Source organism: Falco peregrinus, chromosome 2 (assembly GCF_023634155.1).
Source record: "Falco peregrinus isolate bFalPer1 chromosome 2, bFalPer1.pri, whole genome shotgun sequence".
Taxonomy (NCBI): Eukaryota; Metazoa; Chordata; class Aves; order Falconiformes; family Falconidae; genus Falco; species Falco peregrinus.
In genome coordinates, this window is record NC_073722.1 from 18125148 (window position 1) to 18149632 (window position 24485).

At 39.3% G+C, this 24485-nt stretch overlaps 1 protein-coding gene across 11 annotated transcripts in view; it reads right to left on the minus strand.

Annotated features, from left to right (window-relative positions):
* Window positions 1-317: 317 nt before the first annotated feature.
* The window catches only part of ARHGAP24 (Rho GTPase activating protein 24), a 225652-nt gene continuing 201484 nt past the window's right edge, over window positions 318-24485 (minus strand). For all 11 annotated transcript variants that reach the window (XM_055794532.1, XM_055794533.1, XM_005230098.4 and 8 more), the window contains 6 exons: window positions 23504-23711; window positions 11931-12063; window positions 9647-9720; window positions 8738-8859; window positions 4115-5183; window positions 318-3387 (listed from right to left, as the gene is read on the minus strand). In XM_055794532.1, coding sequence (XP_055650507.1) covers window positions 3144-3387; window positions 4115-5183; window positions 8738-8859; window positions 9647-9720; window positions 11931-12063; window positions 23504-23711 — 1850 coding nt within the window. In that variant the 3' untranslated portion in view covers window positions 318-3143. The remainder of the gene's footprint in view (window positions 3388-4114; window positions 5184-8737; window positions 8860-9646; window positions 9721-11930; window positions 12064-23503; window positions 23712-24485) is intronic.

The window sequence follows — 24485 nt, forward strand, 5'->3', positions numbered from 1 at the left end:
ACTAAAGAGTTTTACTTCTGTGTCCAGGTAACTAAAAAATGCTAGCTAGTTTTAACAACTATAAATGTGTGGATGGTTTGTATTTTCTTCCAAGACTAAGTCCTAATTTCAAAGCAGGTCAAGATCCCTCTAATACATGAACAAAACAAAAATTCTGATTTCTTCACCTGGCATCAGTCAGGAGGAAGCAGGTCTACTCCAGCCTAAGCCCCACCTAAAATTCACATGGAGAGCCACCTTCCCAGAGTCCCTGCAAAAAGGACAAAAAAAATTTTTTTCAAGGATCATGCCCTGAAGAAATCAATGCAGTAGCATCATTCAGTCTGAATCAAGAGTGTTTAATGGCAGTCCTCAAAAAGAACAATACAAAAATGAGGAGGATCTATATACACCAAAAATTAAGAGTTTTCACTGAAATAGTTTGTCTTATAAACCATCTTGGCCATGGTGAATGCAAAGACCTGAAGATAAGCAAAAATCCACTCTGAACTGTGCTCTTGTAGCTGAAGATAAGAAAAAATCCACTTGGAACTGTGTTCTTGTAGTTTGTGGGTAGACCAAGAACTAACCCTCAGAAAGCAATCACTGACCAAAGAGTCTTAGTTCAGAAACAGGAGTGTACAAAGAAGCCTGTTCAAACAAATAAGGAAAACATGCAGCACATACAAATTAGTGGAAGCCTCCAGTCAGTTCCTGTGAAAACCAAAGATAATCAAAATTGAACACAGAATGCTAAGTACCTGGACTATAAACATCTCCCCTTCTTCCATGCATATTGTATAGCCTATGGCATTGGAAGCAGATGTGGATGTGAAATAAAATTTATATTCTTTTTCAGTTTCAAATAAGCATCAGAAATAAAATTTTATCAAGTAGCTGTCATTTTTGCCACTGTATCAGCTGATAATTTTGGAGTGGCACCTTTCCCCACTGCCTCACTGGCTGCTTTCTGAAATGATTCCATGACTAAACTTTAGGTCCTCATTTACATAGATCCTTGAACTAGTTTTAGGAATTGTGTATTCCTTTAAATTTTCAGACAGCAACAGAGCTTGAATGACACAGGGACTGCTAGAGGAAATCAAAATGATAAAATTGGCTTACTGGGAATGAGAAAGCAGGACTTTCTCCACCTTGGGATACTGCTACAGGGGATACTGTATCCATCTAGTGTAAAAACATGAATTCCAGTTAAGAAAATATTTATCTCAGAGACTTTGTTGTCATGTCAACAGATGTCAGATACTGCTTAAATTGTGAGTCAACTTTGAGGCCTACTGCATCAGATATCAAGGTCTCATTCAATTAAAAAATCATATTAGCATAGTAATCTGGTTCCTTCTCTCACCATTGTGGGGACATCTTGTGATTACTGCTAACTGATATAAAACATGCTCCTTCCTATTACCTTGATCTTTCCCTATCTGACTTTTTCTGATTTACACACAGACTGGATGTGCACTAGACATGTTCACAGTACAATAGGCACCCTGACTGGCTACTCTGATGCTCACCAGACACAAATAATGCATCCACAAGCACCATGTGTAATGCTTCATTGTAAGTTAATACTTCTCTGACATGTAAACCTCATGTTTGCTTCCCAGTATAATTCCCACATCTAGTTAATACTTGTCTAATATATATGCAATAACCAAGAATGTTCTTTGAGGCTACCTTCGTTCTTTCTCAATTAGAATTAAAAAGAATTGCAATATATTTAAGAGACACTAGAGGGAAGCCAAGACATCCCAACAACCCTCTCTAGTAATACAGCTTGCAGTCCTAAAAGCAGTTAAAAACAAAAAATCCTTAACATGGTGTAGAAAATACCAGTTATACTTACTATATATAAAGATGCCAAACAAATTATTAATTTACAGCATGGCTTTGCTGGTTTTTTTTCATTGGCATTCTGCATGCTGTTAGGCTCCAGGCTGTTCCCTCTAGGCATTCCCTTGGTGATGCTGAGAGCCTGTGAACTTTCACAGTTGTAACACTTGACAGTAATCTCATGAAGCATTCAGACAGTATAAATTGCTAATATACACTGTAAATAGGGGTGGTGGATATGCTGGTGTATTTTCTTCCTCATTTGTTGTTTGTTGCACAGTTGCTCCATAATTTCTACTCTGGACTTAAATATTTTGGGGTTTTTTTTCAGCACCCATCACACTCACAACTACCAGGATGTCCAGTTCATCTCCCCTATATGTCCCTTCACCAGCCTTACAAAAAGGACTCTTTCACCCAGAGTACAGAGGCAAGTCACATGCAGATATGGTCAGAACAACTGGTTTATGTTTGTGCTCTGAGCTGCAGTGATCAGGCACAGGGCTTCTTTAGGGTACCTCAAAAAGCTCTGGTTATGTGATTGACACCCCCTTAAGTTCCCCCTTCCCATCTCCCAACTCCTTACTCTGCCACCCACATTTGCTCCCAAACAAGCAGCTGTTTACCCTTTTGCCATTGTCCCCAATTTTGCTGACTTGATATCCTCATTTGGTCTTTATGATACCGGTGCCCTGATACTTTCTACCTGGGCCATCAATTCCGTTAAAATTAGTACCACTTTATTCTGTGCTGCTGTTTCTCATCCTGCTGTCTTTTTAGAAGTGACACAAATCAAGGTTAACCATCGGCACATATACCATAATATACCTGTTTATCTTCGCTCCCCAGCAAGAGGGGTAACAAAAAACCCAAACCCAAAAAACATTTGATATACAAAATAAGCTGATGGTAACACAATGCCAAAAATAGCTTATTACGTTAAGTGCAAGGGAGAAAAGCCTTGATATAAAGCTTGATTGCAACAACATTTCAAATTACCAGTTTAAATACAAGACTTGCATTAAAATATTTCTTGAGATACATCTCTTGCTCTCTAAGGTGATTTTCTTTTAAATTTATATACACATATCCAGTTGTAACACTTGACAGTAGTCTCATGAAGCATTCAAAGAGTATAACTTGGGTAAGTACACACTGTAGATATGAGTGGTTAATGTCTGTATGATTTCTTCCTTCAAGGGTTCATAACATTATGTTGAGTACTAGCCTCAGACAGGTGACCAGCCACCTGATACAGTATAATACCCGCAAGCCCTTCCCCAAAGTCCCACAGTCTATGCTTCCAATGCTCACTGGATCCAGATGGTATTGCCTCTTTCTGGTCTGCGAGACTCCACTGTCAGTTCTCCAAAAGTGGAGAAAAACTGCTCCATTTCCTTCTGCAACATATCATTCCTCTTCTCTGCATCTTCCTTGGCCCGTTCTGCATTACGCATTTTGATTTCTACCATTGTGAACTTCTTCCGCTCTTGATCCAGTTCTTCATGCAGGGCCATCATTTCTGTCTCCAGGGTAAGATTCCTCTGCTCCAAGCTGCAAAAACGAAATAAAAGCAGACAGCTCCTGAGCAGCACTCCTCACTCACTCGAGCAAAAATGAACACCACCAACAAATTCACACACAGGTCTTTCCATTTAGAAAACTTAGACTGCATTTTTGAGGTGTACCTACAAACCATGGCTTCATCAATGAACCACTCTCATAGGGCAATCACTTCAGTAGCTCATTTAGAAAATGCTTAATAACATCCATTGGCAAGGTGCACAGTAGTGAACAGCTCCACCTAGTTCTCCAGGAACAGGTTAAAGACTCTTTTCTCTTCTGGAAGTGCTGACACCCAGCTCCTGCTGTAGTTGCACTAGTGTCACTTACAAGGTCAGAATAATGCCCTGAATGCCTGTGTTTCACTGCTAATTTCCTTTCTTCACCTGATTTATCTGCTGTATCTATTTGCAAATATAGATCGACAATTTCAGAAAAACTGCAATCAACATATTTTTGTCTAAAAATCTGACCCTATATATATTTTTCATGCCAATAGGATAGCACATCACAACCATGACAAACAATTGCTCTGAAACAAACCCCTTTGGATCATATCACAGAAACAATGTCAGAGTATGTCAGCACCAAAGGATAGGAAACTCGGTGGCAAGCACCCAGTCACTGCACCTAGTGCAGACTGATAGCAAGTCACAAGAGGGAAATCTCGGATTTATGCTGTAAAAGGCAGTCAGATGGTAGAGCCAAACCGTCTTACCTTTTTATCCTTGTCTCATACTCTAGTTTTTGCTTGGCCATCTCTTGCTTTAAGCTGGAGACCAGGCTGTGCAAAGCACTGTGATTGTTAGTACTGTTGGCCACAAACGTTTCACTGTTATCACTGCTGCTGGTGGCTCGGCTGCTGTGGCCCCCCATACTCCTCCTGTCACTTTTGTTCTCATAGTCACCCGGGTTAGAGAGATCTTCATGTGGTGGTCCATCCAGCACAGAGTCTTCAAAGTTACCTGCATAAAAGTCCTGCTCAGGGCAGGTGGTGGTGGATGAACGACAGGAGTTGGAGTGCTCAGGGAGGGATATTTCACAAGAGGATGTTGACCAGGTTGCACTGTCCACACTCTGTTTGTCATCAGAGTTCACCATAGAGAACTGCTGGTGGACATTGTCATAGGTGGAAAGCCTGTTGTGCTGGCCTGACTCACTCACCGATTCCTTCTGCTTGTTGTCCCTCAGTGTGACGTAGCCATTGGACACCCAGCCTGGGGTCCGGCTATTGAGGGTGTTGCTGTGCCCATCTGTGCTAGAAACACCCATCCGCACACCTCCGTTCTGCACGCTGTGTGTGCCCATCTTAGTCACTGGTCCTTTCAGGGACGACGTTCTCCTGGTTTGCAGGGTACAGTTTGGTAAAGTCTGGCTCTTCTCAGGGCCCTCCACAGAGCTGCTGAAGGACCCATTGGTGACTATGCCACTGCCTTTATTAAAAGCAGGATTTTTTTTCACCATGAGTGGTGGGCTTCTGGTGACATCTAGTTTCTGGATGCTGTTCCTGGGGCTATTTGTCTTGCTGCCTGGCAGAGCAGTTGGAGACTCATTGTCCGTACTTCCCCTTTGGGGAGACTCAGCCTTGTCCCAAGAGCAGCGCCTTACTGCTGTCTCCTTGGTGTTGTTGTTCTCTTTGTTCTGTAGCTGTCCCGCAGTCACTTTCTTTGGCATTTCATTGTTGTTGTTGCACACCTCAGGTCCCATCTGAGGGTCTGCATCCTTGGGAAACAGCTCGTCATGTTTGCTAATCATCACTGACATTAGCTGCTGGACTACTACTGTGCCTGAAAGGACACACCAAGTACATGGTCATTAATGACCTGTTTTGTTTAGGGCATAAATGTACTTTATCCATCAGATCCCACAAATACTTAGCAAATATTCAGCTTATACAAACATTTATGCAATGCATCCATCTGTGTAACACCCTGAATGTTTAACACACTTGAAGCGCCTCTGGCTACCAGGCCAGATCAGCACCACCTCTTTCTTCCATGAAACCAAGCCAGCAGGCCTCACAGACTCTCTAAGAAAGAAACTTTTGCGAAGAAGCTACTACCATGAGAGTAACTGCATCCCAGGCAGACCACAGACGGAGATAATGAGTAGCAAAGGATAACATCATTCTAAATGATGTGTTTCAACTCAATATGATGATCACTTTTAAAAACAATGTCTTATTCTGTCACGGCACTTGTATTTAGTACCCTAACAAAAACCAGGCAGGCAAGGGATTTTGGTTGCTGGAACACAAACGTTTTAGTCTTTGGAGCAAAACAGGGCAGTAATGAGACAGAATTAATTTAATGTGAATGCTTTTAACCACTCCATGGTGAGACTATATGCAATCAGGAAACTATGCCATGTCATAGCATGGTACAGAACTAATGCAGGACCACAGCTTGCTATTTGCTGTAATAAATGGCCACCTTTACTCTTAAAGAGCAACTCCTTGGTGTGCACACCACTTGACTCCATGGTAATTTACATACTAGCATTTATAACTGGACTTGGGGTAATACAGATGTGCAACTCTAATGCATTAAGCAGACTCTCATTAAGGGTTATTAAGAATATTTCGGGAACAGCGTCAAGGTAGTTATAATAATAACCACCCTATTTTTAAGCTCCTAGAGAGCTTTCAGAGGCATACTGTGCTCTTCTAATCAATAATTTCCCACTGTGCAATATTGTTTCACATCAACTAATTTGTAATATTCTGGATCTTTATAACCCACCCTTTTAAATTACAACTACTCAGAGCCAATTCAATGTGGGTACTCAACAACATCTTTTTTTAGTGTTCTTGTTTGTTTGCTAAGGCAAAATCATACATTAGAGCTTCATGGCAGGAAAATTCACTTAGTTACTCCCATGGTACATTAGGTGTATTTCTTCTGAGAACATTAGCTGTTTCAGGCAGAATTTTACTACAAACATTGCACTGTACTCAGGCAACTTTCAGCACTGTGTTTGACAGGAAAAAATTGCCCCATGATTGGAATTCTGGAAAATGTCTCTTGAAGCAAACAAAAAGAGCTCCTCGTCTCCATTGTACAGGTATGGTTACCCATAGCTGCACGCTTGGCTTTGAATGACTGCAAGAAAAGCACGCTGTATCTTCCAAAAAGCAAAGAGCAATGAAGAAGGGTGGCCATGAGCACCAATCAATGTACAGTCTTTGTTAAAAGTTCCTATACATTTAACTATGCATAGCCCAATTGCAAATCAGCTTTCTCTCATGTCAAATCTTAAAGTTATGCTTAAAGAGAAGTCATAAATCTGTTCAATCAAACCTGTTTCTCATTAGTTAAAAGATATATGTATTTCCCTTCAGTCAGTGTAGTATCCATGCCATTTCATACAGCAGCCACCATCCTTTTAGGGCTGTTGATAAGCAGGCTGGAAAGTTGCTTCCAAGAACTGGAAAAACATACTACTTTCCCTTTCCACCTGGTTTAAAGAAAAAACAACTGAAAACTTTCTTGCTCAAACTTTCAAAAAACCCCCTCAACTCACAACCTTTAGGCAGCAGCCCATTTGGAAAAATATAAACCTAGAAGGTAGTATTTTATTTAGAAATGTCTAACTCTTGTCTCCCCATCCCAAATCTCCATCTGCCTCCCTTGCCTAGGGTGAGCTGAAGATACATGGTATCCCATCAGTAAATGTCATCCTGTGAGATACTATTCTCATTGACTTCAGTAGTATAAATCAGCTCTGTGACATCTCTCTCCAATTCCAATCTATTAAACAATTTGAAGTACTTTTTATACTATTTAATTCAAAAGCATGGGGAAAAAAGAGACAGTTTGCTGCCTGACCAAAAGAAACATTCACAACAGTTATCTACCAGGCTTCTAAGCTCTGCGGAATTTCAGAGTAAGAGAAGCTACTATTCCAGTCAGTCTGGCAGTTTCATAGGTACAAAGAGACAGGTTGAAAGTGAAGTGATAGACAGCATATGTGCACACACACAAAACCCCTAACTCCTGCAAGAGACATGACAAGATAGTTGAAGAGGAAGGAAACAAAGCAGGAAAGACTCTTGTGTTTCTCTTTCAAAATACCATGGGGAGATGATATAAGATGCATAAACTAGCACTTTAATGACACAGCAAAGCTTATCTCTGCACCCCTATATCAGACAGTCACAGTGCATTTGAGACAGGTATGTACAGAAACCAGGGGGAAGACACAAATGCAGATTTAAGGGTATTTGAAGCTACACAGGTTGATGATACACATGCACCTCCATAATAAACGTGCACGTAAATTGGACGCCTGCTCTTGCAAACTCTTTTGAGTCAAATGCATGATCAAACCATTCTCTGTGACAATGAGAATCCAGACATTAAAGTTAAGATGACAATGAAAAACCCTTTCCACATCAGGTTTTCTGCCTTATCTGAGCTGCTGTTCAGATGACTAACCCTGGGCATTCACTGCTTTCATACATGGTTTGGAAGTGCCATGTTTCTGTTCACAACAACATAGTCATTGCGTTAAGAATTAAAAGGAAAAAGAAGGAACCATAAGACTACAGAAAAACAAGTACATGAACAAATGATACGGGGAACTTTATCTGGGAAAGAGAAAAACATCAAAAAAAAAATCCATATGCTCTCAAATAAACTGTGAACACTGCATTTTCAAGTTTTGGTAAGTTTTTCAGTGCAGCATCTGTGTGCAGCCCTAATTTCTAAGAAAGTTAAGTAAATCTTCCATATAAAGAAAAAAGTGTTTCGAGGGAGAAAAGGCATCATGTACTTTATGGACAATCAAGGTCACAAAGATTAAGCCTAGGAGGAAATTAGGGGAGGAGATTATTGTGGCCATATTTTTGTCTTAATTACAGCAAAATGCTACATCTGAACATTGCTGTAAATAACAAAATGCAGCTGACAATTTGATCACTGTTATGTAAGGCACATAATATACCACTGCCTTGTGGGGGATTCTACATTGCAGTACGAACTTGTACTAATTTTTTCTCATCGTTAAGAATCACAGTAAAATATTAACTGCACTCCAGCTGCACATGCTGAGTAAGAACACGCCATATTTGCAGCAAGTTTTGAGAGAAAAAGTACAATTTTAGTGAAGTGGCCAGGGTAGCACAATCTCATGCAAAGTCTGTTTGCAATGCGCCACGTTTCAGTCACTTTTATAGTAACCTGTGCAAGCTTTAACCCAAACATTCATTTCAGTTGAAGAACTCTGTATCTATAAAACAGATATACGGAACTTGCTGTACATGTTACATGGACTGGTGTGTACTGTTAATTAACTTAAAGACATTCCTTCTTCTATTACAAGTTCAGTACAGTAAGCTCACCCTCCATGATAGTCAGAGGATCTTCCACTTTGGGGCGAAGGATGTTAGGGCCAAAAACAGTTGCCAGATTTTGCACACTCATTTTGTTTACACCTGAATAAGACTGGACTTCATCAAGGAATCTGTGGGGAAGACAGAAGCCTTTAAGGAACATGTAAAAACGGAAATTAAAAACAAACAAACAAAAAAGCACGTGATAGTTCCTTAACATAGTTCAAGTATTCCATTCCAATTCCTTACAGAAAATCTTGAAAACTCAGGGCTATTCTCTACAACTTCTTCAGATTTTTCTTCAAAATGAGACATTGTTAACAAAATTTAAATCTCAATCTGGACTGATGATGAGATAACTCTCTTGAAGATGGTAACCTTCTCCAGCATAATTAATCAACTGCTTGGCTCATAAAATATCCTCAAAATGCAAACTGTCAATTTTTAATAAAAAAAGTTTCTATCATTTTAAAACACATTTTTTTTATACTGGGCACTTCACAAATTGCAAATGTGTAAGACACATTTTTTAAGATGTTAGATGTATCCTTGAGACTATTCTATATATGACAAGGCATACACAGTGTCCAAGGATAACATGCTTCAGGAGTGCACAGCCAAGGCCTATAACTGCAGTTAGAAATGGGAAAAAACAGAGGACAGAAAGTATTCACTTCTACCTTCTTGTATTTCTTGCTGAGTGTGGCCCGCTTATGACAGGAATGTCATAACTGTGCACCTTGATAGGGCAAATTAGTAATTGGTCATGCAGTAAACCTGTAATTTTAGTGCATTCACTTGAAGTTTACCAACCCTCCCACAGAGTAATGCTTTTCCTTCAGGGCACATATGCAGACACATAAGTCTGTCAGCTCACACTTACAAACACCATTGTGATATTCTCACAAGAGCGCTTACCTACAGATATATTTTAGCAGATTATAATTGACAGCTGGCAGGCTCTTCACTTGCTTCACCAGTTCTTTCAGGCCCTTTAAGTGGTTTAAAAAAAAAAAAAAACAACAAAAGAGTGGGGAGTCACAGTTTCTTAGTATCTTACCAGAAAAATATTAGCAATTACAAGACAACAAACACATTGCTGAAACTGCAGCATTAGATGCTATATACAGGTTACCATCAGGAACAGCTTGTAGACCCCATTTTGCAGGGGGAAAGCTATATTTGACTAATAAGGATTAGCTCTGGATAAAAATAAACAAGTAAGTAAATAACTTGGTTTCATCCTGTCTTTCCCTTCTCTCTCACTCTCTTTTTTTGACCAGCAGCTCCTTTCCTCCTGCTGCTGATAAAAAAGCTGAGGCTCCCAATAACAGTTCTTATTTGAACTAGTTGCCATTTTCATATGAGAAACTATTCAGGTATTTTACCCAGCTCTGGTCCATAACAGATTCAGACCATTAAACAGTTACTTCAGTTTGTGCTCACACTGGGAATGGGACAAGCAGAGTATCACACACTGATTTCTGTGCCCTGTGAAAACAGACCCTGGCTATGCTCTGTACCAATTAGTGCCTTTAGACTCAGATTGGAGTTTTGATGCTTCGCCAGCATCAGTAGGGTTTTGATTAAAATATGGTATGAAAACAAATGCAAATTGAGATGTGTGGACCACGATAGTGCACAAGTCTGCTGTCTGTGGGCTAAGAAAAGAAACAAGATGCACAGTTCTTTCCCCTAACTGTGAACGCACTTTTAACTTCTGCACGGAGAAAGATCAACTGAAAATCTAGTCAGACAACTTTATAGCTGGACTGCTAAGCCACCATAAAGAGGACTGAAGTGGCTCATCACCTATAGTGCTGATTTTTCACAAGCTATCAACACCAATTCCAGCACCAAAAGGCCACTGCAATTTGAATTTTGCTTTCAAAATGAATTTAATAAAGTGCATCATGGCATAGTTGCAGAGGAACTACATAAATACACTTTGGTCTAAGCCAATATAAAATGACTAAAATTTGAATCTGAAAATGAGTGTCACTGCAAGTATAAACTGCTTGATGAACTCGAGCTGTCAGGTGGCTTTACATGGGAGCTATTAAAGGTTAGAGACATATGCAACACACACAAGCAAATAGCTGCAACTTTAGCTCTGAGGATCCCCTGCAATAACTTGTGCAAGTAACAGCTCAAACTAAACCAGCTGAACAGCCCACTCCCACCTTTTGTAAGCAGCTGACAAAAATATGCACCTTGTAGCAAAGGCCAGCAAAGAAACCAATCTGATTTCTGTGGGTGTAAGAGGTTATGACCATAGAAGACAGTTTGCCACAGATCTTTCTTCCCCCTCCCCGTTCCATTTGGATGGGAACAACTGCCACCTCTGCTTGGCAGTCATCAGCTGAGGGCTCAGAAAGGAGACAGACTCTCAGTTAGAAAAGAGGGGCTCCTACTCAATTAATTAATTAGGCAGGAGGGATTCCAGTTCTGGCAGGATTTGAAATGTCAAAAAGGAATTAAACAGAAATAACCACCTTAGAAAGTTAGGGCAGTAGATTGAAATCAACAGAATGAGCCTATTTGTATTTACTTTGAAAATAGCAGGGTTGACTTCATTATCTGTAAGCACACAGAACAATGTAAAAGCAAGCACTTAGTTTCTTATGTCTTCAGACTAATACATAGCAGGACCATGCCACCGCAGGGCGCATTATCGGTCAGAACCCTTATTTTGCTCATCTGGGTTATGCTGTTTTAAGAGTTTGGAAGGCGGTCCGCTTCCATCTTCTTGAGGCCTTCTGATTCAATGATAGGCAACGAATAGAGAACATTGGCCTTCAATCAAAAGTCAGTAAAAGTTGGCATCTTTTTGTTGGCACTTCGAAGAAAATGACCCCTGATTTAATAGCAAGAGATGGTTAGCAACTACCCAGACCCTTCCTTTTACATTTCAGAACAATAATCAACAAAAATGTAAGCCTCTTCTGTGTAAAATGGAAGCTATTGACCAAAATGATATTTATTTGAACTGGATTCAGTGTTATGCAACTAATAGAGCTAAGGTTATGCTATGTACCTTTATTTAGACTTGCAAATTATCTACGTGGCAAAAATTTTCATATAAACCCAGCGTCCATTAATAGATTCACATCTTAAATTAGGATAGGTAATCACCAGCTTCTCTCCTCTTCAAAATCACAACAGGTTATAACACACCAGCCTTTTATTTCATCTTACTCACCGTTTCTTCCTCCTTGCTGAGCATTTTGGCACAGGAAAGAAAATCTTCATATTTTGCGTATGGTATGACTGGTTCTGGGAGTTCCCTTAGGTACAGCTTAAGCAGCGATGCCACCGTGTGCACATCTGTATTGCTGTTGGGTTGGAATACAAGAAGCTGTTACTGTGAATCAGGATAATACTGTGAGATTGACAGGCTAAAACCCCCGCCACTTCACTTTTCCATTGTCACCCCAGATTTTACTCATCAGCACTTCATACATTCATAGACCATATCTATAATCTGTGGGGTTTTTTTAGTTTTGGGTTGTTGGGGTTTTTTTTCCTATAAAAACCTCACAATATCTCCAAGCAAAAGTGTGTCAACTCTTCTGATTTATTACTATAAATAATTACACATAAGGCCCTATTTGTAGGCACAGATGCAATGAGATCCTGGCTGTCATTGACAGGCATCTTATATCAGGCATGCAAAATCTATCTTAACTGATGCTTTTCATTTTCGCCCGACCCAGAAACCAGGCATTATATTTAGACAGTGGGGATTATTATTTTACCAGAAATGGCCCCAGCTCCCAAAACATGCCCAGCATGTCTCAATTCCACTGTATCACCATCCTCCCTGGTATCACTATTAAGTAAGCAAGTTGTAAAAGAGACTATATATACCACAGGTGTTTAGTTGAAACTGCCTGATCTGAATTACAGTTTTTTCCCTGCCATGCATCTTTTTCCTATGGCCTCCCACAAAATGACTACTGTGCCTTTTAGCTGTACCATTAACACTGAAAACCTGAATATAATTTACACACAGAACTGTAAATCCATGGGAAATTACTTTTAGCTCTATCCTATACCACGTAAGCTAACGTATTGCAAGTCACCAAACTTAGAAAATGTCCGAGTGCTAGCACAACAGGTTATAGGACTGACAGTCAAAGATCTGGCAAGACTTATGCTTTCTCATAATTACATTTGCAGAAACTTAAGGTATTTTTTCGATACAGCTAACAGGTGCCAAGGGTATTTATCAGGTGTACTAAAAGTAAGAAGATGGGGAGAAAGATTTAAAATCACAATTTCTGAGTATGCAGTAAAACTTGCTTAAATGTTCCTGCGGTGTGTAAAGTTACACTATGGTAACTTAGGAGTACTTCTCTGAAAAGAAATAAATAGATAAAAACTACAAGTCTCTTGCGTTACTTTTGACTCTCTGAGTTTAGCTACTCAGGCATTTACTCAAATTCTTACTGGAACGTTCTACATGCTTTCCCTGGTTCAGATAAGGAGTTGTACTACAAGCTAGTATTTTTCCCTCTAACTTCTGAAAAATCAAAAACCCCAGATACTAAATTATGCTAATTTCATTTGTAAGAAACAGAAAATGTACAGACATTTCCACAACATGTATTATTGTGTATTTTCTTTTCCTCTGAAAACTTCACACTTGGAACATTTTTTAAACTCTCAGTCTCTCAAAGGGAACCACTGGTATTTGATGCACTTAAGCTTTGCTAGAGGTATGTTAATCATTATTTTGGAATGATCTGTTAAAACAATAATGGCTTTCACTAAGTTAAATGTTAACAAGAATGATGGGAACAACCTTAGATTAACGTGGTGTGGTATGAGCAATCTAAGTCAAAACAGGCGAGAAATGATAAAACGCTGCATATATTTAAAAGTTAACCACCCCCACCCTCCTTGAAATAAATTCCCAGAAAACATTTCTATTTCAATCGTGAATAATTCCCAGCCAAAATTCCAAAAAGCATTTTCTAGAGAAACTCTATAAACAAAGCACTAATAGAAATCTGCATTTTTAAGGAAGGTTCAAATTGTAATCCCTTGATTGCAACCCCCTACTTCGTAGACTGGCTTGGATTCAAAACAAGAATCCTGTGTTTACCCCGCCCTGCTTCTTGGATGCATATATAACTGTAAGGAACAGTACTATATATGAAACTAGATATAGTTGCACTATTTTATGATATTTCAGATGCTAGCGTAGATTTGGCCTCTAACCTTTGCCTTCTACCTGACCCCAATCCAGATGCAAACTGAAGCTCTTCTTGACGTCCTGGCTAACAAAAATCTTTACAGACTGCACAACCCAAGGGCTTGAAACCCAGACCCCAGCGATCTCTCAGGTAGCTGCTTAAATGTCTGGTTGCCATTGGTGGCATTAGTTTTTAGAGCACAACCATGGCATGCCCAGGCAGTTGCCACTATTCAGCCTTATCCAAAACCCAAATTTTACAAAGATATCTTCAGTTTCCTAAATTGTTGGTACATCAGGAAAGCAAAAAGGATACAGAGGGACTGAGTTTTGCTAGTCAGACTCTGAAGAACAACAGCAGCCACAGAGAGTAGATGTAAACTGGCAGCCTTAAGACAGTGCCCTACATTGCAGCATGAAAGCGGGCACGGGCCATCAATCTGCAGAGAATTTAACTCTGATTCCTTGGCATTTATGATCTTTGTGAAGATTTTAGTGTTAGTATTTTTATTATTTAAACAATGAAACTCCCCAGGACTTGCTGAAGAACTGAACCACATCTTCACGGAGACTATTTACATAAAACTAGAGAGGCCTTTCCAAATACAAGATTCAAACAGGTTGAGTGACACAAATTACTGAAGAACAATTAAAAGTTAGCACACACGTCTCCCAGTGAGGGGATTAAGCAATATCATCTTCCCTTTGTACTTCCAGGATCATTCTTCCTGTAATACATAGGAATAATTTTACAGCAGTCCTTTGGAGTGAAGTGGAACACTTGCTCCTTGAGGGCACAGCAGATGGAGGATAAAAAGACTGAAGAAGGGGGAAAACCCCTGAAAACTGATGCAATTTGCAACTTTCTCCTTTCTATGTGAAGTAATAATAGAAAATCACTGTGAAGGGTTAGTTGAGTGCTAAAAACCGTGGCTCTACCAAGGAAGAACCAAGAGAGAAATGGGAAGGCAGGATGCTGAGGAGCAAGGAAACAATAAGAAATATTGTCTTCTCAAACTAAGCTCCCGAAGGACATGCTGTATACAACCCTGCAGAAAGGTGCTTTCTGTGGGGGTTAGAAACCCAGGTTCTAAATCGTAGACAGGGACACACTCACAATTTATTTTTTTTTTTAAAGTTTTTATTTGCTTCTGCTGACTGGATGTTAGGGCAATACCTCAGGCTGCCACAAGATGGTGGGACTGCAAAGTAAGATTTTGGAAAATTTGTCTTGTTTTTTTCCTAAACTGTATTGGAACACTGCTTAGGACTTAAATCTATCTAGGCAGAAATTACCATACAGATCTTGGCAGCATAAACAAATATATGTACATACACACATATACTGCCTGTAAAGCTCTTTAAGAATTGGGTTTTATTGTTTCTATTTAGCAAGTTAGACAAAAGCTAGAAGCTTTCTTCTTTCAATGTAAATATTGGTATAAAAATGTCAGTATATTTATAATAATGTAACTGAGTGATTCATATAATCTGAAACGTATTGAGACCTTGCAGTCTAGTACTGTGGTTTTTTACCTTTTGTTTTAAAATACAGAGGAAAACTTAAAAACTGGCAGACTTCATTTTATTCCATCTGTATTTTAGGTGTTTCAATCCACAAATACCACTAAGTGCATTTCAGACACAGAGGACAGCTGTGAGTTTCAAAGGAGTGCTGAACTGTAAGCTCTTTTGAGGATCAGGAGCATTTATTTCCCTTTCCGGTCTGCAGTGTAAGTCAACCAACAGCGTTTATGTATCTGCCTTGATGTGGGTCTCTCCAGGACCTGTAGAGGACCTTTCCTCCTGGACTTCTTCCAGCTACAACTGATCAATTTAAGACAAGGCAGTATTTCTCCCTTCAAACCTGACCTTGCTTATATTCTAGGACCATTACAGCCACAGAAACTTAATGATTATACCTATCTTGGTATTTCTTTTCCTATCTGACAGTGTAATATCAGAGTGTTTAATGATTACACGTTCATATTTAACATGATTAAAAGTATTCATTAACAAGTATTAAAATAGTGTGTGTCAGTTCCAGCAGAAAATCCTCTGTTATCTAAATTGGATATCCAACCATCATTAATCGAGGTAGATTTTCTCCAAGTGCACAATGAATAATTACAAGCTTGAAATGGGAATGACAAAGCACAAAGCAGAAAATTGAATGCAACGCAAAAATCATCAGCAGGCTGAGAAAGTCTATTTTGGCATGTCATGCTGGAAAGTCCGAGAAAGATTACTTACCTTACTAAAACATTAATACTGATTTACTGTTGATACGTTTCCAAAGGAGCATCCCCCACTCTGCCACTGTCCATGCAAAGGCATTACAAATGCAAATGCACCACAGCCTCTCCTTAGTCATCAGACTACACATATTTAAAGCCCCATTCATCTGAACTTTGTTATTAATATCCCTCACGGCATTGCTGTTTTGACAGCACTTTCCTTTGTGATACCACAGACGCTGTGGAAGTGGCTGTCAGACCGATTACAATGCCTGGAGTTTTTCACCCTCTCTACCATAAACAAAAATTACTGAAGCCCAGCAGGTCACCAGAAATCCATGCATACCCCTCACACTCGGACAAGCAGACAGAGTGTTCAGAGAGCTGGAGTCAGCGCTTCAGAGCACAAAGCCAACAAGCTCCTCATAAACTCTCAGAGAGGAAATATTAACAGGGCAAGGTCACATTACAAAAAAGATAAATGCTGTGCCAAAAATAGCTCTAGATCATGATGACACATAAACAGTTTGCATAAAGAACAAACAGTAGGAAACAAGCAGCTGTGAGGCTATAATTTATTTTAAGAGTTCTGGTAATAAAACAAAGGAGAACAGTACAGTTCAGTTTGTGTATCAGTACCTCCCAAAATTATTAGAATTACAGCTCTATCAATGTGTCACAGATCACAATCCTGGAAACAGCCCCCCTCACCAACATATCCTGTACCCACCACAACGTTTGCTGACTGCATCCTTGCTTACCTGCATTCAGGTCTGTAAAGCAAGTCCCATACCAGTAGAGACATTTTCCTCACATGTGATTCCAACTGGCTGCCCAGTGTGTATCCTTACTGCCAGTCTGCAGACAGCTTAAGTGAGATACTAGAGCCCATCACATACCAGTGATGAAACACCGAGTAAGAAACATCAAGGGAATATTACAAATGTGCATTAACTACACACAGAGAGAACTGGAGCACTATTACAGCTGAGAAGCCAGTACACTGAGGCTAGGAAGGCAAAGCCTGCGTTCAGTAATGTTACAGTGAATCCAGAGACGTTCAGCTGATTTTGGGAGTCACGCTTTCGTCCAGAAATTAAAAGGTCAGGTCAAATGTATAATGTAACTGGTTGAACGTCCTACGTGAATGTTCCCATGTGTAGGTATCTTCAAAGCATTACTCTCTGTATCATCTCCCTATGTAACGCTTATCTAGTACAAGTAGCAGAATTCATAATCTTAAGTACCAGCTGAAATCTTGCCTGCAACTTGCAAAACATATATGAAAGCATTTACCATTTCAAGTTGTGAGTTGTCTGTCCTCTCCTTGCTGCCACAAGAGCCTCGCTCTACTGCAAGTTAAAACTGATCTCAATTATATTTCTGTTTAGACAGAGAGAAAAACCAAACACATATTCTGCTCATTTATCCTTGTGCTCATGATTTTAACAATCCATGCTACCTTCCAGGGACACATTCAGGGGAGTAAGCAGTACAAGGAATACTGAAAATTGACAGACTCTATTTCCAAGTTAGACATCCACTCCAGTAATTATAACAGCAGCCAACTCATTCAGGTTAAGAGAGTGATGCTTTAAAGGCAGCAATGAAGACAGCAATTTAGGACACAGAGAAGAAAAGACAAGCTCTATGGAAGGACATTAAAAATTACTTAGAAAAATATAGATTCTTAAAGAGACACAGAAGCGCTTTTAGGTAAGGTGGGCAGAAGCCTAACAATCAGATGGGTTCCCATCAGGAAAAAAAATCAACCAGTTCCAACGAATACACTGCTAAATTATTTTATCATTTGATAGGTTGTTCAGAAAGGTTGTTAAATTTCTACAGGATTGTGCAGGGATTGCAAGTATATAAGAGCCACCGCAAATAAACTACCTGTTCTTGTTTACTGGAAGAGAACACCACAAATCCCTAAGTAAGGGTGCTTTAAAAAACACACTCTCAGACCTTCCACAGAGCAACAAAATATCATCCTTTCTTAAAGGTGACCATAGCCATCTAAGAAGTCATTTGTCATTGGCAAGAGAAATACATGGCTGCCTTTTTGTTGTTTGGGTTTTGTTGTTTGTTTGTTGGTTTGGTTTTTTTTTTAATAATCACAGCTGACACACCAACTCCATTTCTAAAACTGAAATTCATGCAAAGCAACTACAAATGTTCATTCACTGCCAGTACCTAAAAACACACACTCCTGCAGCAGGGCACCAATTAAACTGATTTAATGACCCTTGCATCATGCTAGAAACGTGCCTCCTAATGTGTATTTAATTGCTAGACTAGGTCTTTAAGTTGTGCCATATGCAGAGGTTCTTTCTGCTAGCTGGTTAGAAAAAGCTGAAATTAGATAGGACGTGGAAGGGGCTCCAGAGGCATAATTGATGAGCAGATTGTGAGGATCAGGGAAGGAAGCCTGGAACAGGCAGAAATGAACAGGAATTTTCAGCGGCCTAAGGCCATTTGTGTTTGGCAGGAAACAGCTTTCTAGTAAAGACTTCATTTCACATAAAAATGTTTTGTTTTGGGATTACTGTAGTTTCCCACTATGAAGAGAATAAAGCTCATTCCTTGTGGGGAACTATCTGCCTCTAAACAAAGAAATTCTTATATACAGGTTTGTATTTGGAAAAGAAAAGAACAATTTTCATAATCAGTGATTTCCAAGTCAATGTCTACTTCCAGTCTGTACAGTGCCAGTGCAGACTGCAGCCCACTAAGACAGATCCAATTTCTTGCATTCACCAAAGACTTAAAACATTCTTTGTCTCTGGAGGAGAATAAGAATTGTGCACGTGCTCCTTCTCACCTTGAGGATATTATGTTAGTAGTGTCCTCATCATTTTCTTGTTTTGCTTCTTCAGTCCCAGTGATTAAATGCACAGGAACATACCAGTTCTACGTTCTGGATTATTTGACTCCAGTAAACAGCATTTGCCAGCTATCACATACTGCCACTTACATACCCTTTTCCTCAGCTGATTGCAACGGTGACTAGAGCAGCAAGTAATATCTTGTCATATAACGTACTGCATTCCTCTTTAGAGGAATTCATACCCATAAGAGAATGTAATAGGGATGTTGTTTTGTTAAATAAGCATTTATGTGCTTTTTTTCTTTCCTGTGCGTACACACAAACACAGGCAGGTCAGCTTTGTAACTAAACTCTTCTGAACTACTCGACTATATACATCAGCGATAGCAGTTACGAAAATCCAAGCCACGTACATCAGTCAGTCGCAAAAGTATTAATATTTGATTCAGTGACATTTCCAATATTTATTTGCTCCCTAAGCAATCTTAACTCTCATGTCATCTGGTAGAAATTGTGATGAACTGTAGATGGAAAGAGGTAATATAAAAAGGGAAATCCAATTTTGTACCCCTTCTAGGTAAAAATTGTAGAACAAACCCTTAAGTTAATTCCCTTATGCAGTGCCATATTCTCTGTGCTAATTTTACAGAACAAATAGTTCTAATCCACTTTGTATCATTACCAATGTATGATGTGTAAAGCAGCTGTGGGATTTTAAATTTAAAATATAAGCCACACAAGCAGAGAGAAGCAAATACCATAAGAGCAAGCAAAATGGATTCCCCAGAGGGAACAATTTTACAGAGGTGGAGCTGTACTGGAAATGCCAAGGATATTTCAAGTAGTAGCAAGCATGAGTGATTGCCTAATTGCACTATTAGTTCCTTAAAGCAGATTTCACAATACGTTGTTGTGATTTAACCACTGGACATATGTGCAGATACATACAGAGGGAGTGAGGTATTTACTGATTTTTGGTTTTAAACTGACATAGTTTTCAATTGTGGGGTGTTTTTTTCTTCACACAAAAGGCCTCAGCAGTTTCCAGTTGTAGCACTTGTACCTTCCCTTTCCATGACTGCGAGCAATGCTGATGTTCCAGTTTTCATACTGGGAGGCTGGGGTGTTGGGTGTTTCAGATACCGGGTTCTCTCATTCTGTGAGTCTGAGAAATTTCAAACACTGTTTCCATTCTCATACACGTAGCTCACAATTCTTCAGCAACATCTTATCCAACAATAAGATCAAGATCAATTAACACATGAAGGTTTCTGCCGCTCTCTGACTTGTCCTGGATTCAATCTGCATTTTTATAACTGACTTCAGTGTTGGAACATCCACACTCATGTGAGAGCTACCATTTGTCAAACTTGTTTTATGTTTAAAAAATGGCTGCGTTTTCTTTTGAGCAAAGCTATTCTTCTTTCGAATGCACCACATTTGTTCCGCTTGCATACGTTCTGTGGTCATCTTTGCCAAAGGGGTGCTGATAGGAACACAACATGGGAGAAGGGCAGGGGCTCCACAAAACTGTGGGCAGCAGCTGAACTCGGGACAAAAGAGCAGATCTGTGCCTTTGACCTTTATCTCCCAACAGCTGTAAGGTGTTTCAAGATTTGCAACCATATTAAAACACATATGACATTTTAAAGGAGTACTAATCATGGCTGTATGGTCTTACCTTTGTTTTTGCTTTTAATTCTACAAGTTACATATTTTAGTGAATTAGCTAAGACAGCACAAAGAGAAAAAGGATTATTTAATAATAATATCCCACACAAACACATTGACAAACCTACACACACATTTCAAAGCATCTTCACCTGTTCTACAGTCTTTTTTTGACTTTTGTGCACTTATACACAGAAAAAATACCAGTATGAAAAATATCAAACTCTTCAAATATCAGCTCTTTATATTAGTTCCTACACGGATGACAGCAGCTAGTCTTTCTCCCAGTCGGAGCCAGTGACCCAGCACCACTACAGAAGTGTGACCTGGATTCCATTGTGTTTTGTGCCCCCTCAACAAAACTGTCAGCTCAGCTCTAACTGCAAAAGTCTTTATTATTATTGATGTATGAGAACAGGAAAAACATAAATTAATAAACAGAACCTTAGTAGATTTTGCACTACCAGACTTTTGACTGATAATAACATATAATTACAAATTAACAAAGTGAATCTGGAGGTTCATGAGAAAAAGTCAGCATGGACCCCTAACATATATATTTTTTTCTTTTCTCCGCAGCAAGTTTTCATATTGTGGCCACTTTCCAAGAGCTCAACTTGCCAAACAGGTTGCATCAAACCCAGAGACCATGCCGCTCTTCAGCACAATGAAAAGAAATGTTACCCCAAAACAAGGTAATCACATAGGCACTCTGTACAAACACTGTGAAATGAACTTCACCTCAGAAGTTTAGAAATGGAACAAAAGGTTAGAGGAAAAATGTAGACGATCAATGGAAACAACAGCAGAGATTAGAACTTGTCTGCCTGAATTCTGGACCATTGCTACACCTAAATCATACCTCTCCAAACTCAAACGTGAAAAAGTAAATAGAAAAAGTACCCTTCACAACGCAACACATGGACATACAAGGTCAGTGTTCTATAAATTCTCAGCTTCAGAAGCAGAACTGCAGGACCAGCGATTTATAGGCAACTCCTGCTGATGCTTCTAATTGCTATAGTAGACATTATGTGCCTTCTTCACAGCAGTAGCACGTAAAATCTCTTCTCCATTTCGTCTGCTAAAGCTCAGCTAGCATGCCTATTCCTGGGGCTCATCAGTGTGTGCTACAGATGTTATTAGATAACCTTGCAGGGAAAAAAATTGCATGCAGCTGAGCCCCAGTCTCATTTGTTTTGAACAGATAGAATTTAGGCACCTTTTTCAAGCTGTAGCTCTCAGTGGGGTGTTCAGTACATCATCTTCCTGGAGTTTGGGGGTGGCTTGTTTTCTTAAGCATTTCCTCCACAATTATTTGGCTTACAGGCACAGAAAAAATAACCTTTTGTTTCTGCCACTTGCCTACTTGTATCTCTGGTAGAGGTTGTTCCAGAGACATGACCAGTACTACTTATCTTAACATCCAAGTAAGGAAAATATACCCAATAGATGCTTCTTTACCATTTTTAAGTAAGTTACACAGTATTTGAAGAGTCAGTGAGAGTGCTACAAACATCTATCAGCTAACACTGTCACTTCTCACAGTCCTCTGGCTCCTTAAAGCTGTTTTCTGGTCAATTATCCTAACTCTCACATTCTGATGAAAAACTAACAAACCTCATAGGAAGACAATTCACTTTTCTTTTCCAAAGCATTACAAATTCTTGACATTTCTTAAAGTGAGGGACAGGAATGAGGAAACCTCAGAGGGAGATAAAACAGCATTACAGATGTCTGTCTTCGGTGCATCTGTGATATACCTACCTTCATGCCTAACGAATATGCTCACTTCATAGGAACAGGGAAAGGACAGAGGTGAATGATTTCCAGCAATCAGGTTCATATCATGGCATGTTTTTGCACTAAACGATCAAGCTATGCTTTCCTTCTCGTTACTTGCATTGCTATCAGTCGAAGGTCACACAAAATAAATGTAAGCTGTCTCTTCTTCCTAATTCACATTAGACCCTCAACGGGAGTGATGTACCCTGATTCCATTTTGGAGGTGTGTTACAGATATCACTTAGGGCATACACTGAAGACTACCACTAACAGTCTCTTGAACTGGAATTTCATTACCATCATATTAAATCTGATCAGAGTTAAAAGGCTATGTGGCATTCATAATCCACTGGTTCTGTTTCTCTGATTGCATACTCTGAATATGTGGACTACTGCTATCAGTGCTTATAGAAGGAGAGCTGAACTTGCAAAAAGATTAATATTACAAAAGACTGAAGTCATACACAGTTCTGTGAACAGGACTGGGTTCTTCCTTGGCCCAGAAAATTCTCATTAACTTCACAAAATTGTGTAAGTATTGGAATACAAATTGGACCTGGACCCTCAAAACCACATAGGTTTGTTACTATGGTCACAGTGACTTTTATTTTAAAACCAAAGGCCCAAAATTATAAAGGAATACATAAAAGTAGACTTCTCTTCCAGTTTTCTAGGTAACAGAACATGTTGAAATTGGTGACAAGAGAAATTCTTCCTTTGTCTATTTCAAATGATACTAAGATCAAGGCAATCCCGATATTTTTGATTAAGCCAAACCATTAGCATTACTTTTCCTAACCAGCTTTTCACAAATAGAAATTCTCCAGAAAAGCTTTGAAATCAGACATCAAAGTCGGGGGGGTGGGGTGGGTGGGGGCGGGGGGCGAGGAAAAGACATTTTAGAGTGATAACAGGAAACATACAGAAAAACCTACAAAAACATGTCATTCTGTATGTTGCCGCCACGTGTTTTACAGCACTGTGGGTCAGCCGGTACAGCAGATCATGTCCTGTCTAGACTTCAGGGAGTGGGGACAGCTGGAGGATTTTACCTGTCAAAAGAAGGCTTCTCTCCACAGTCAAATGCATCCTGTAACTCCTTGACAAGATTAGCCTGCCCAGGCAGTCGAAAAAGGCCTTCTTCCTTTAGCCCCCGCTGTCGGATAAAATCCACACACTGTTCCACCAACATAGGAGCCAAGCGGTTCCCATAACGCTTTTCGTATCGAACAGTATCTTCCAGCTTCTGGCCAAAAATACCTGCATGAAAAAGAGAGATGTAACTTGGCTGAGATCCATAAAACATTTGAGGAGCCTGTGTCTTCCATTACAACCCATGCAATTTACAATTAATTTAAATGCATGGACAATTAAGCTACTCTGTTCTTAAGAATAAAATGCTCAGTTTCACCTTTGATACTCTCATGGAAATACAGTGCTGACATATTTCGCAACAATACTCAAAAATATTATTTAAAATAAAATACTATAAACAATTTTTCAGACCATAAGCATAGAAAACATAGAAATAATACAAATAGGATTTTCTGTCACAAAACTTCTATTCAAAAGTGATACGCATCTCCATCTACTTTGTTTCACGCCTAATTACCTGTAAAAGAATAAGTACTTCCTGTATCAATTTCAATGGCATATAAATATTACCTTTACACATGGAGGGCAAAAGATTTATAAATACAGCTCAGGATGTTGCTTCTAATACACTGAATTATTAAGTTTTCCACATAAACAAAGATCTTTCCTATAATCTATTACCAATTGCATTATCACCATCTCCTTTAGCAACAATACATTTTGTGTGTGACAAAAGAACCTGAAATGAAAGGTGAAATATATCAGACAAACTGCAGGAAACATGCATTCATACTTAACCTCAGAAGAACATGGAGATTTTTTTGACAGAATTAACTTCAACGCTGATCTGACAGTATCATCACTACTGCTGGAAAGACAGCAACCCTTCATAACTTATTATGCCCTCCATTTCAAATTGCAGAGCCAGCCATCATAGAC